Here is a 13,926-nt window from a genome sequence, read left to right as displayed (position 1 = left end):
GACTACGCTGATCTTTACATTACGATCCAGGACCTGTTTTTGGAGGAACACATGCAGATGTTATGCATAGAGAGAGCACGCATGCCAGCATCGATACACCAACCCACGAGTGCTCTGTGGCCTTACGGCCTTTAATAATGTGCAGAGCACCCCTTCCAAGCACCGAAAGCACCACCCCAAGCACCAATCGGTGCAGTCACCATTGTTCATTAAAATAAAAACAACAACCCCTAACCCTGCAAGTGTCTCTTGCTCTTCGTGTGGTGCACTTGGCCTTCTTGCTTCTTTCAAAATAAAGAAAGGCGCCAACCGCGTCCATTTCCTATTTGTGGCCGTCAGGGGGCCAACTATTAGTGGTTCACCTGTATGGCATAGGTGCCACGTTGACCAACAGGTCCATCCACGGGTGGTGCTTGGCCGCAAAAGAACTGCGGTCCATTGTGGGTGGCCACCAAAATTGCGGTCCATATGGTGTATCCAGCCATGAATTGCGGCCCATGAATGCGGGTTGTTCTGTGCCAACGGCTGGATGCGTCCGGCACTCGGTGCAGGGACGGGGGCTTACCCGGGCCGAGATCCCACGCACCATCTCGGCGTGGAGCCATCCAATGTCCCGATCTCGGCCTGCCGGAATGCCTCAACAAAACGTGGTCGCCATGACGACCCTTCCTATCCAGCCGCCCGCTCCGCCTGGTGGAGCATGGACGCGGCCGTTCAAAGCGAGGCCCAGCACGCACCGAGGGCCCGATTCGGCTAAAAGTCGCTCTAACCTCTAACCCGGTTACCTTCGATGCCTCACCTGCATGCTTACACCCCGCAGCCCGTTCCTTGCTCACACATCCAGCCGTTCCCATGCTCCTCGTACCTTTCCTTACACACCCAGGTCCCCTTATTCCACTCACAGCCTTGGTCACACACCTGACCACCGAACACTTTGGCACACATTCGTTGGTAGCACACCTCACCAACACACCTCTTCGCGCCCCCTCCTCGGTCACCTCCTCTGTGACAATCACAGGTGTGCTCTCATTCGCACACCCAACCACGTGCCTTACTACCAATTCCAGCGTGCATTCCCACTCACGCTCTACCATTCCAGGTGTGCTTCCTTTCTCACCTGTCACAACCAACTCACGCTCCGTGTCACTCTCACTACTTTCACCTCCACTCTTGACAGCGCACTCTTTCCCCATGCACCTGTCCGTCACACACCTTTCTCGCGCACACCCTTGCGCACACTCTCCCGTCACACCCTCTGTAACACTCACCACAGGTGTGCATTCTTCCTTGCCTTTGACAGCGCACTCTTTCCCCATGCACCTGTCCGTCACACACCTTTCTCGCGCACACTCTTGCGCACACTCTCCCGTCACACCCTCTGTAACACTTACCACACCGCGCTTCCTTGTGCTCCCTCACACACGCGCTACGACCGACTCACTCTCGCCAGCACCCTCACTCCTTGGCACGCACTTTTTCCTCACACACCCCAGAGTCGGACTTTCTCGCACACCTCCTTTTTCGCACACCAGACCTGTCGCACACTTCACCAACGGCCTCTCACGAACACCCGGGTCCATCTCGACCCCCAAGCTTCTTAAATCACCTGGCGCATCATACGCACGACCATATTGGTCACCACTTACACCGGGTCCTCTTCCTCTTCGCTTTTCCTCCATCACCTGTGAATCCCTCATCCGGTTAATGAGCACATTATCACGATCCAAACACAGACTTTGGACCAATTATTTTACCTCCTCTTTTATCTCTTTCTTATCCCCTCTCCGTCGCTTCTTAATTTCGCTCACCCCTTCTTCCACTTCTTCTAATTTCTGCTTCACCTCTTTTATTCCCCGGTACGTCTCCTCAAGCTCGTCCTCCAAGGCTACCTTGACCGTTTCCATGTGCGTCCTCACCTGCCGGTCCTTCGTCTCCATTACCTCTATCACCTCGTCCAACCTCGTTGTCAATCCCTCACGTACCATCTGACATTCCCTCTTCGTCGCTACCAAGTCGTTTTTTATGTCGTTTTGTGTCGCTTTTAACCCTCCTAATACCGCAGTGTTCCTTTGAACCTGCTCCGTTAGTCCTTTTTGTCCCTCCGTCAGCTGTTCCACCTCCTGCGTCAGGTCCTCTATGCCCCCTTGTAATTTTACAGTCCCCTTTCTCACCTCCTTCTCCATGTGCTCCTTACAGTGCCTCACCTCCTCGCGCACTCCTCCGACCTCCTCACTCACACCTCTTCTGATCTCCTCTCCCATCACTTGCATCTCCTGCCCAGATGCCACCCTCATCTGCTCCATTTCCTCCCTGTGAGCATCCAGTTTGGTTTCTACCCCCATTCTGACCCCCTCTATCCGCTGCTCCATTTGTTTAACTTCCCTTTCCGCTTGGTCCCTCATGTCCCTCAATTTGCCTTCCATACTGTTTTCTAACCCCATTAACCCATTTCTCACCTCTTTTATCCCGTTGTCTAACCCCTCAAAATTATTGTCTAACTTCCCAAATTTCTTGTCTAACTCCTCAAAATTATTGTCTAACTTCCCAAATTTCTTGTCTAACTCCTCAAAATTATTGTCTAACTTCCCAAATTTCTTGTCTAACCCCTCACCGGTACCCCTCGCTTCGTCCCTCATTACCCCCATTTCGTTTCCCATTACCCCTATTTCGTTTCCCATTACCCCTATTTTGCCCTCCAATCGCTCACCCTGAGCTTCTATACTGTTTTTCAAACCTCCAATTTGGTCTCCCATTTGTTCCATAAAGGCCCTCATTTGCAGGAGGAAAAGGTTCGAATCCACCAGGGGCGCCACTACGGTCACGGGCGTGGACGCCGTGGCCACCTCGTGCGCGACAACGCTATTTTGCGACCCTGCCGCCCTCACTGCTTCGCTCTCCTCCTGTCCCTCATGTCCCTCAATTTGGTCCTGGATCGACCCTGCCTCACTCTCCTCTACCGGCACCCAGGTGTCTTGATCCGCCATAGCGCGACTTTCAAAATTCGGGTTTTTATTTTCGTAAAACAAAATCAAATTTCGCCGTTATAATTTCGAGCGCGGGAAACGCGCTCCGGATCGAATTCTACCTCCCAACACCAATTGTTACCCTAGTGGTACAATTGGTGTTCCAAAATTTGGGCCTAACAAATTTAGTCGCAGGTCCGAATTCCACTCCTCGACACCAATTGTTACCCTAATGGTACAATTGGTGTTCCAAAATTTGGGCTAAATGAATTTAGTCCCAGGTCCGAATCCGACACTCCTGACACCAATTGTTACGGACACGACTTTGATGTTATGCTGGGCCGAGCGGAATGGCCGCCGTGTTCGCACAAGTTACCCGATTACACTCGAACGTTGGCCGAATCGCGCTATGCTAAATCAATGAAGGAAAAGGACACAACGGCTGGGATTAAGGCAACGACACAAGGGGTACGGTTCTCAAGACCTCCGGAGGAGGTTATAATATTGCGGAAGGTTAGATTACAGGGATGAGAGGGACAGCATAGAAAGATAGGCACTTAATTACGGTCTTATAGTAGCCCCGACAGACGACAGATAAACAGGACAAAACTGACTCACACGGGGATTGATGGCAAGGAAAGCGGGTAGTCGATGGCTCAAGGTGCACCTTGGCTCAGGGGCAAAATCGACCCAGTCCGGTCCAAAGATGCGGGGAGGTCGCTCAGCGCTCGGAGGTCGCGACTTGTCTTTCCAAGCTGGGGGCGCATCTGACGTCACGTCCGGTAGGCTGCGTATATCCGGCGGGGAGTGACACGCCCTCGGCTAGTTAGCTCCGCCCCAGATGGAATCGGTCCGCCCTTCTTATTGGGTGCGGGGGGGTTACCGGCTCCGCCCTTGACGAGGAGCTGACAGCCAGCCCCTTTGTGGTAACCCCGTGGAGCGCATGGGCAATGGCGGCTAACCAAGCCGGAGTGAGGACGCACACTCCCCGCGCCGCGCCGCCCCCAATCTCCTCTGTTGTTGTAGTTGTTGTTGTAGTTGTTGTTGTTGTTGTTTCATGGGGAAGATGGGAGGAGGTATGGGGAGGTCCTAAACTCACTACTGGTGCCATACAATCACATTCTGGTGCAACGAAGAGTCAGAATTAAGGGAAACGAGTCCTTAACTGACATAGACTAAGAATAACTAGCAAGATGTCCGAAAGTTGTCTACGTGAGATGCGGTGGACCTGGGCACGACATTCAATGGGGGAAAAAGGGGAAGGTCGGTTCTACAGAGTGTTATTTACAGGCAATGGGACTAGGGAATGGGGGATTGGGGATAGTTGGGGAGTATTGGGGAAATAGGGGAATATTTACAAGCGGATATGGAGGCCAAATGCCATATCCGCAACAATATATATGCATATATATATGTATATATATGTATATAACCACCGTTTAGAGGCCATTTTTCCCCGCAAAGCGGGGGTTGGCCTTTTTCGGGAACCGTGGTTGCTGTTGTTTTTTGGTCCCCTTTTTGAAGCAATGTTTTACGGCCGGATGCCCTTCCTGACGCCAACCCTTTTTGCCGCCTTTAACGACAAACAGGGAATTACCAGTGAACTGGTACTCAATTAGCCGACCTCGGAAGGATGACAGGCCGAGTCAACCCCCCTGGCGTTAATTCAGCGATCTACTGGGATTCGAACCCAGGATCCTAGGATCCTAAGCCGGCACCCTAGCCGCTAGCCCAACACCAACACCAACCCAACACCCAACACCATATATATATATATGCATATATATGTATATATATACATATATATATTTATATATATATATATATATATATATATATATATATATATATATATATATATATATATATATATATATATATATATATATATATATATATATAATTGTATGTGTTTTCTGTGTGTGTATGTGTTTATTTTCATTGTACATAAGTGTGTGTACCTTCATATGTCTGTCATTAGAGTGCCTGGTCTGTCCCGTTTCTTTATTATACTGTAGTGTCTTGTCTACCCTATCCACCCTTATCCCTATCTTCTTTTCTGATAAACCCATTTTAATTACAAGAGGCGTTTTCACGACTTTCACCTCCCATGCTTTGCACCTCCACGTTCTGCTTTGTTTTGGGTGATCCTAGGGGAATCGCAGTGTAAGATTGAACGCAGTAAACATTGAAACTGTTTCGGAATTTGTGGGAGTCTGATACCCCCTGCCCAGAGGAGGCTGTGGTTAACGGACTCCTCTGAATCGACAGTGTGAGTATCATTGGAGTAACCCCAAAAATATTCACAGTACTGCAAGATATATTTATATTTTTTATTATTATTACTAATATTGTTATTTCACAACGATTCTACTTGTCTGAAAGAATATGGCTTCAAGCTAACAGCCTGTGGTTTGTCCTGTGGTGCAGATGCAAGACAAAGTTGTACCCAGATTATCTTCCCAAGACAAGCATCGTGATTGTTTTCCACAATGAGGCATGGAGCACTCTCCTCCGTACTGTGCACAGCATCATCAGCCGATCTCCTCGCCACCTTCTTGAGGAGATTCTGCTTGTCGATGATGCCAGCGAAAGAGGTAGGAACGTATTCTGCTGCTGTTTGCTGATGTAAATGTTATTTGCTTTGCAAGCCAGGAGTTGTGCTGGAATTGGAACATAATGTGTGCATTTTCCGCATGTCTCTGACTGCTTGACACACTGTTAGCCCATTTACACGATATATGAGTGGATGATGGCACCATGAAGAATACCTTCAAAGTTTCATTTACATCCGCTTTGAGAGCCAGCAAGTTGTAAAGCAGCAAGATTTACCCACTCAGAGAGGTTTACTGATCTGTATGTTGGGCTTTCGAAGCCACCTCATCAACACCAGATGTTACCTTCTTTGTTTTTAAGATACATTTGTAATGCGGAAATTCAAATTTGACTCTCATGGATGCTCCACCTCGGCTTTGTCCACTGGTGTGTAAACCTTAGAACCTTTGAGGTTATACAGTTAGTTCTTCCTCTGCGCTATCGGGCACAAAGGGCCTCCTTCCACAAAGTGTGTCCAACATTCCCTGTCCTGAGCCACCAACATGATGTACTCTAAAACTTGGATGTGCCATTGATTAATTTATTGGCCTCGACTCATCTTCTCCAAGCTATTTTTCACCTTTTGGTGCTTTTCCAATTTCTTTATCAATTTAATCGACAATTCTTTACTTTTTACTTTACACTGAGGAATTAATCATAACTTTCCACAATTGATCAATCGCGATACTTTGAAATAAAAGTGCAAATCCATCCAAATACATTATTCTTGTGATTTTTGAAATTATGTTAGCTTGCTTATTAGTTTTTGGAGGTTTTATTCCATGATGTTCAACTGGGTTTGTGTGGTTATAAGATGTGCCACTTGCTTCGGTCGCATCAGATTAATAGTAGGTGAAAATGCAAAACAGAAATGATCAATGATCAGTTGTTTTTCCAAGCTGATGATCAGTTGTTTTCCAAGCTGATCATTAGTTGTTTTTCCAAGCTGATCAGTTGTTTTTCCAAGCTGATGGTCAGTTTACGTGTTGTTTTTCCAAGCTGATCAGTTGTTTTTACAAGCTGATCAGTTGTTTTTCCAAGCTGATGATCATTTGTTTTTCAAAGCTGATGATCAGTTGTTTTTCAAAGCTGATGATCAGTTGTTTTTCCAAGCTGATCAGTTGTTTTTCCAAGCTGATGGTCAGTTGTTTTTCCAAGCTGATCAGTTGTTTTTCCAAGCTGATGGTCAGTTGTTTTTACAAGCTGATCAGTTGTTTTTCCAAGCTGATGATCATTTGTTTTTCCAAGCTGATGATCATTTGTTTTTCCAAGCTGATGATCAGTTGTTTTTCCAAACTGATGATCAGTTGTTTTTCCAAGCTGATGATCCGTTGTTTTTCCAAGCTGATGATCCGTTGTTTTTCCAAACTGATGATCAGTTGTTTTTCCAAGCTGATGGTCATTTGTTTTTCCAAGCTGATGATCAGTTGTTTTTCCAAACTGATGATCAGTTGTTTTTCCAAGCTGATGATCCGTTGTTTTTCCAAGCTGATGATCAGTTGTTTTTCCAAACTGATGATCAGTTGTTTTTCCAAGCTGATGGTCATTTGTTTTTCCAAGCTGATGGTCATTTGTTTTTCCAAACTGATGATCAGTTGTTTTTCCAAGCTGATGATCATTTGTTTTTCCAAGCTGATGATCAGTTGTTTTTCCAAACTGATGATCAGTTGTTTTTCCAAGCTGATGATCCGTTGTTTTTCCAAGCTGATGATCAGTTGTTTTTCCAAACTGATGATCAGTTGTTTTTCCAAGCTGATGGTCATTTGTTTTTCCAAGCTGATGGTCATTTGTTTTTCCAAGCTGATGATCAGTTGTTTTTCCAAGCTGATGATCAGTTGTTTTCCCAAGCTGATGATCAGTTGTTTTCCAAGCTGATAGTTGTTTTTCCAAGCTGATCGACAGTTGTTTTTCCAAGCTGATGATCAGTTGTTTTTCCAAGCTGATGATCAGTTGTTTTTCCAGGCTGATGATCAGTTGTTTTTCCAAGCTGATGATCAGTTGTTTTGCCAAGCTGATGATCAGTTGTTTTTCCAAGCTGATGATCAGTTGTTTTTCCAAGCTGATGATCAGTTGTTTTTCCAAGCTGATGATCCGTTGTTTTTCCAAGCTGATGATCAGTTGTTTTTCCAAGCTGATGATCAGTTGTTTTTCCAAGCTGATGATCAGTTGTTTTTCCAAGCTGATGATCAGTTGTTTTTCCAAGCTGATGATCCGTTGTTTTTCCAAGCTGATGATCAGTTGTTTTTCCAAACTGATGATCAGTTGTTTTTCCAAGCTGATGATCAGTTGTTTTTCCAAGCTGATGATCAGTTGTTTTCCCAAGCTGATGATCAGTTGTTTTCCAAGCTGATAGTTGTTTTTCCAAGCTGATCGACAGTTGTTTTTCCAAGCTGATGATCAGTTGTTTTTCCAAGCTGATGATCAGTTGTTTTTCCAAACTGATGATCAGTTGTTTTTCCAAGCTGATGATCAGTTGTTTTTCCAAGCTGATGATCAGTTGTTTTCCCAAGCTGATGATCAGTTGTTTTCCAAGCTGATAGTTGTTTTTCCAAGCTGATGATCAGTTGTTTTTCCAAACTGATGATCAGTTGTTTTTCCAAGCTGATGATCAGTTGTTTTTCCAGGCTGATGATCAGTTGTTTTTCCAAGCTGATGATCAGTTGTTTTGCCAAGCTGATGATCAGTTGTTTTTCCAAGCTGATGATCAGTTGTTTTGCCAAGCTGATGATCAGTTGTTTTTCCAAGCTGATGATCAGTTGTTTTTCCAAGCTGATGATCAGTTGTTTTTCCAAGCTGATGATCCGTTGTTTTTACAAGCTGATGATCAGTTGTTTTTCCAAGCTGATGATCAGTTGTTTTTCCAAGCTGATGATCAGTTGTTTTTACAAGCTGATGATCAGTTGTTTTTCCAAGCTGATGATCAGTTGTTTTTCCAAGCTGATGATCAGTTGTTTTTCCAAACTGATGATCAGTTGTTTTTCCAAGCTGATGATCAGTTGTTTTTCCAAGCTGATGATCAGTTGTTTTTCCAAGCTGATGATCAGTTGTTTTTCCAAGCTGATGATCAGTTATTTTTCCAAGCTGATGATCAGTTGTTTTTCCAAACTGATGATCAGTTGTTTTTCCAAACTGATGATCAGTTGTTTTTCCAAGCTGATGATCAGTTATTTTTCCAAGCTGATGATCAGTTGTTTTTCCAAACTGATGATCAGTTGTTTTTCCAAGCTGATGATCAGTTGTTTTTCCAAGCTGATGATCAGTTGTTTTTCCAAGCTGATGATCAGTTGTTTTTCCAAGCTGATGATCAGTTGTTTTTCCAAGCTGATGATCAGTTGTTTTTCCAGGCTGATGATCAGTTGTTTTTCCAAGCTGATGATCAGTTGTTTTTCCAAGCTGATGATCAGTTATTTTTCCAAGCTGATGGTCATTTGTTTTTCCAAGCTGATGATCAGTTGTTTTTCCAGGCTGATGATCAGTTGTTTTTCCAAGCTGATGATCAGTTGTTTTTCCAAGCTGATGATCAGTTATTTTGTCCAAGCTGATAATCCGTTGTTTTTACAAGTTCATCATTGATCTTCAATGATGATTTATATAACAAATTTGCAACACCTTCCTTTCTTCCCCTCTCTTTCTGCTTGCTGTGGAAAGAAAGAAAATAAGCCATGCAAAGAAAAAAATATGCTATTATGGGCTCTATCCCTTATGTTCATTTTTGCCTGCGATGTGGCAGTTGTACAAGAGCCTTGTGTTGTTGTTGTTGTTCTTCTTCTTCTTCTTCTTGTTCGGGGTCGATTTTTGAAATGTGCATCCATTGGTTGGACAGCTGCCGGATCACACCCTCATCTGTCGCTTGACTCCACCCACCATAGATAGCATCGAGACACAATTATACGGCTGCCATATTGGTTTTCTGGTGGGCAGCTTAACACAGAAAAATCGAAGGATTGTTACATGCTGCCCCAAAGTGTAATTTTTGCATAATGGTTGGTTGGAGTTGAGAGCAAGACAATCCATGGCTGTGAGCTCAATTCTTAATTTGATGGATTTTATGACATTTTTCCTGACGGTGGTGTGGAGACAGGTTTGTGCAAAGCCAATTTATCATCTTTTTGAAATGGCCCCAGTACATGGACACTTCTGAAAAAGTTGTTGTCATAGCGAATGTTGATCGTAAACTTGATATTCAATTTTGACAAACATGGAAGCAATCCACATGCTGACAATCAAAATGGCTGCCATATAGCGTTTATTACATGTGTTTAATTTACAGATCTATGCCCAGTGTGAATTCGCTCATTGTTTGTGCAATGGCTGTAATTGTGTACATATGAGTCCTGCCTTCGTGCACTTGCAGTTAATGCATCTTCTCTGACTTGCATCCACACGATGAGCTTAGCTGTAGGCCCTACCTACTTCAGGAATAGTCATTCGGCCAGGTGTCCAAGTCGTCAGGTCTTTCGTCCATCCCCATCCCTCTGAATTAGGAATAGACTGATCAGTTGTTTGGCTTTTCGTCCAGATACGATTCTGTTACACAACTCGCTTTGTGTGTTGAATTCGGGCATCCTGAAGAAAAATAGGACTCCATTATTACCTGAAAGAGATAGTTATTTTACAATCATATAATGTCAAAGCAACAGCAAGATTTGTTCACGTACATGGTCGGTCTTGATTCCACATAAAGATACCTGATTGGCTTCTGATTGTAAAATCGGGGTAATTAAAGAAGCCCTTCAGATCTCTGGTTCTTTTGGCAAAACCTCCACCACAGGACTTTGCCAGATACCATCTGCAAGGCCTCATATTGATTGTCCCTAACAACATAAGCGTCACACAGCATCTGCCGCATACTTTCGGGGAATACAAAGCTCACACGTTTGCTGGCTGACTGTTCTTGGACCCCGCTTTGTGCGAAATGTTGAAGCAGCTCATCCTTCAGACCAATTTTGTTTTTCGTAATTTGAAAGCCAAATTCTTTGAGACGCTCATCATAAGCTCGGTGAATATCGGCCAACGGGAACATCTAGGTTCCCTCTGCAATGGGGTCTTCGATGTAATCCACAACTCCAGAAAAAGTCTGTGCCATTGCTCTTTTCTCTCCTGCTCCAGATGATGTTGACGCACTGGTCTGCTCCATGTGGTTTGACCGGTAGTGAGTATGGTACTTCGCCAAGTAGCTCAGGTGGTATTTGGCTTCTGTAGCCACAAGATCACCACCGGATATTTTCAAAAACAGGTCTGTGTCTGTCATTCCCGTAACCATGGTCCTTAACGACTTTGTCCACATTGAATGATGTGAATTCCTGAAGAGTTTCACTGCTGTCATCCTCACAGAAAATACACAGACACTTACTTACTGCATCGGGCCTCCATTACGCACGAGACCACGTCATCCGAGTCCGTTCATTCTTTAAGTCTCTTTGCCCGTGCACGTTCCAGCATTGAATTATTGAACTTTTGGTGACAGGATTTTGTGCCAGGACGCACCATATTCCAGGATAATTTGTGCAATAACATTCCCAATGCTGACATTCGTGGGTGCTGAATCAAGATCTTGGAATTCTTCAACGTTCTGCAAAACATTCACAAATACATCTCAGCAATTCTTCATTGGACAACGCAGGTCTTCAGAAGTCTTCCTCTGACAGGTGATGCAACGAAGCCAATCGGTATCGGAAGCCATGTTTAGTTACACCTGAAAGCAAACGGTGGCGTTTGATCAGCGAGAACACACAAGAGCATACAACGTTGAGAAACATATGCATGTGCTCATTAATTGGGTGAAATTAATAACTCTAATTAGATCATTAACATGATTATTGTGATTCCATAACAACCAGGCAGGAGCTAAACGTTTAATTTGAGCAGCAAAAACCAAACTGGTTCATTTATTGGGAGTAAGCTTGAAGGTTTTCAGCTTTTATATATGAATATGTGAAAATAACGTCAATATGATGTCATTATGACATCATTTTGACGGTTTATGTTATGTACGTTTTCTTCCCCGCAGGCGTATATTTTCGAAAAGTATGATCCAGTGGGAGTTTCCGGTGATCCAATGGCACTTGCCCGGGATGTCCGGGCTATATGAGGATCTTTGAACTGGACTGCACACGTTATTAAATGCATTCATGAAAATGACATCATATCGACGTCATACTTAAATATTTGTTTTGCAGCCATGGATTTTCTGACATTTTGCTTCCATGTGACACTTCTGACCGGCGCGTAACGATAATTTCATTGAGCCACCTAACTAGTATAAATACTAAGTTTCAAGCAAAGAAGCAGTTTGTATCATGTTGTGTCTTTGGTCCGCTCACCCAGGGTTCGAACCACCTGCTGCCCTCCCAAAATCGGAGGGGACACTCTCACTATTTCACCGCCAAATGTTAGCTGTCCATCTCAATTTGGGTCTGATTATTTCAATCATCGGACATTTTTCCAAATTCCTTGTTAACTACCTCAGTGTGACACTTGATCCATCGTATTACCCCGAGACACAGGACTATGGATGAAGACTCAGAGCTTTACAATAATCTCTCTTAGTTGTTTTCAAGCCGCTTGAATCGTACAGTAAAGCTGTTTTGCGCATTTGAGTGAAAGAGCCTTGGCTTATTTTGACTGGAATGAGGCATTTTCCTGCAGCAGAGAACAGGCTTTGGGAATTGTGGGAAAATCACCACTCGGACTATTCAATGTGCAGCTGGGTCTGACCTTGTAGCAGTTTCTGCATTGCCAGAGTTTATGGCTCCTCCTTCAGCATTGATTGATGTGTAGCTGGCACACCACAGGTAAAGTGGAACTGACAACACCAAAGGTGATTAGTCAGCATGGCGTCTCGAGTCGCAGCCGTGTTAAGTTAGCAATGGTAAGCCATGAGTGCAGCATGTTTTATGATCATTCCGCACTCAGGCTGCCATTGCTGACAACGAAGATGAAAATTCACAAATGTCCAACATTTGAATAAATGAAAATATTCTGTAAGCACTGTTTTTGGAGATTTTCTTTTTCACCGTTTATTATTTTGCAGATTATATATATATATATATATATATTTGTAAGCACCGTTTTATTTGTTTTGTTTTTTTATACTTATTTCCACATGGGATATATACCTAAAGGTGGTTTGGTGGTTAGGATACCTAAAGGTGGTTCTTCTTCCACATGGGCTACAAAAATATATATATAACTGAGAAATAGTAGAAACTCCACAGTATGAGCAGGGCGTCTCATTTGCATTAAATAAATAATCGGGAGATTAAATCAGACGCGGCGTAGCTTCAGGACGGTCGATCTTTAATTCTCGACAACCTTTCGACCAACAAAGGTCTTCTTCTTAGTCTACAGAAACAACACGCATGTATATCATGATTATCCAGGTGATAATCTAGAAGTACCAGAAGAAAACAAATTTTGTAGTTCTTGCACTGGACAAAAATTCCCCATCACCTCCTATATGAACTGCAAATCTACATGGGTCATATACCTAATCACTTGCCAAAAGTGCACGAAACAATATGTTAGAAAAACTGAGAATACACTCTACACATGATTTAATAACACTCGGTCAGAAATCGAAAACTTCCACACCAGTCAGGGCAAATCTCTACCTTACACGATACACGTTAATCAACCGGATCACTCTATAAATGACATTCAAATCTCTGCCATTGAATCAATTACAAATCGATCACACTCCACGATTCTGAAACGTGAGTCCTTTTGGATACATAAACTTCGGACAAAAATCCCTCATGGCATAAATTTTGATGATTAAAGCATGTTTCAACATCAACTCAATCAAATCATTAACCGTAACCCATTCATTCACTCATTCACTCATTCTACCTTTATATGTCATTTACATAAATATATAAATAAATATATAAATATATTATATGAATATAAATGGTATATGAATATATGCTTGTGTGTTTATGCATGTATGTATATATATATATTTGTATATGCACGTGCACAAACTGTAACGTGAACGATAACTGTAAGCTGCGCTTCACTTCCGCTGAATTTGGGGACGGTGAGTCAGCTTTAGCGTGGCTCTTCTTTTTATATGCATCTTCGACACATATCACACATCTTACACACATATCACTGTACATACTTGTCTGATATACATGCCTGTTGTTTCTGTAGACAAAGAAGAAGACCTTTGTTGGTCGAAAGCTTGTCGAGAATTAAAGATCGACCGTCCTGAAGCTACGTCCGCGTCTGATTTAATCTCCCGAATATATATATATATATATATATATATATATATATATATATATATATATATATATATATATATATATATATATATATATATATATATATATATATATATATATATATATATATATATATA

General features: G+C 43.2%; 1 protein-coding gene across 3 annotated transcripts in view; it reads left to right on the top strand.

The window, feature by feature from the left end:
- LOC137431870 (polypeptide N-acetylgalactosaminyltransferase 1) overlaps window positions 1-13,926 on the top strand; it is a 594,418-nt gene that overhangs the window by 274,989 nt on the left and 305,503 nt on the right. For all 3 annotated transcript variants that reach the window (XM_068123662.2, XM_068123663.2, XM_068123664.2), the window contains exon 4: window positions 5,394-5,560. In XM_068123662.2, the coding sequence (XP_067979763.1) occupies window positions 5,394-5,560 (167 nt within the window). The remainder of the gene's footprint in view (window positions 1-5,393; window positions 5,561-13,926) is intronic.

This window comes from Myxine glutinosa, chromosome 7, assembly GCF_964187855.1.
Source record: "Myxine glutinosa chromosome 7, kmMyxGlut1.1, whole genome shotgun sequence".
NCBI classification, from domain to species: domain Eukaryota; kingdom Metazoa; phylum Chordata; class Myxini; order Myxiniformes; family Myxinidae; genus Myxine; species Myxine glutinosa.
This window is presented reverse-complemented; position numbering and strand designations above follow the sequence as displayed.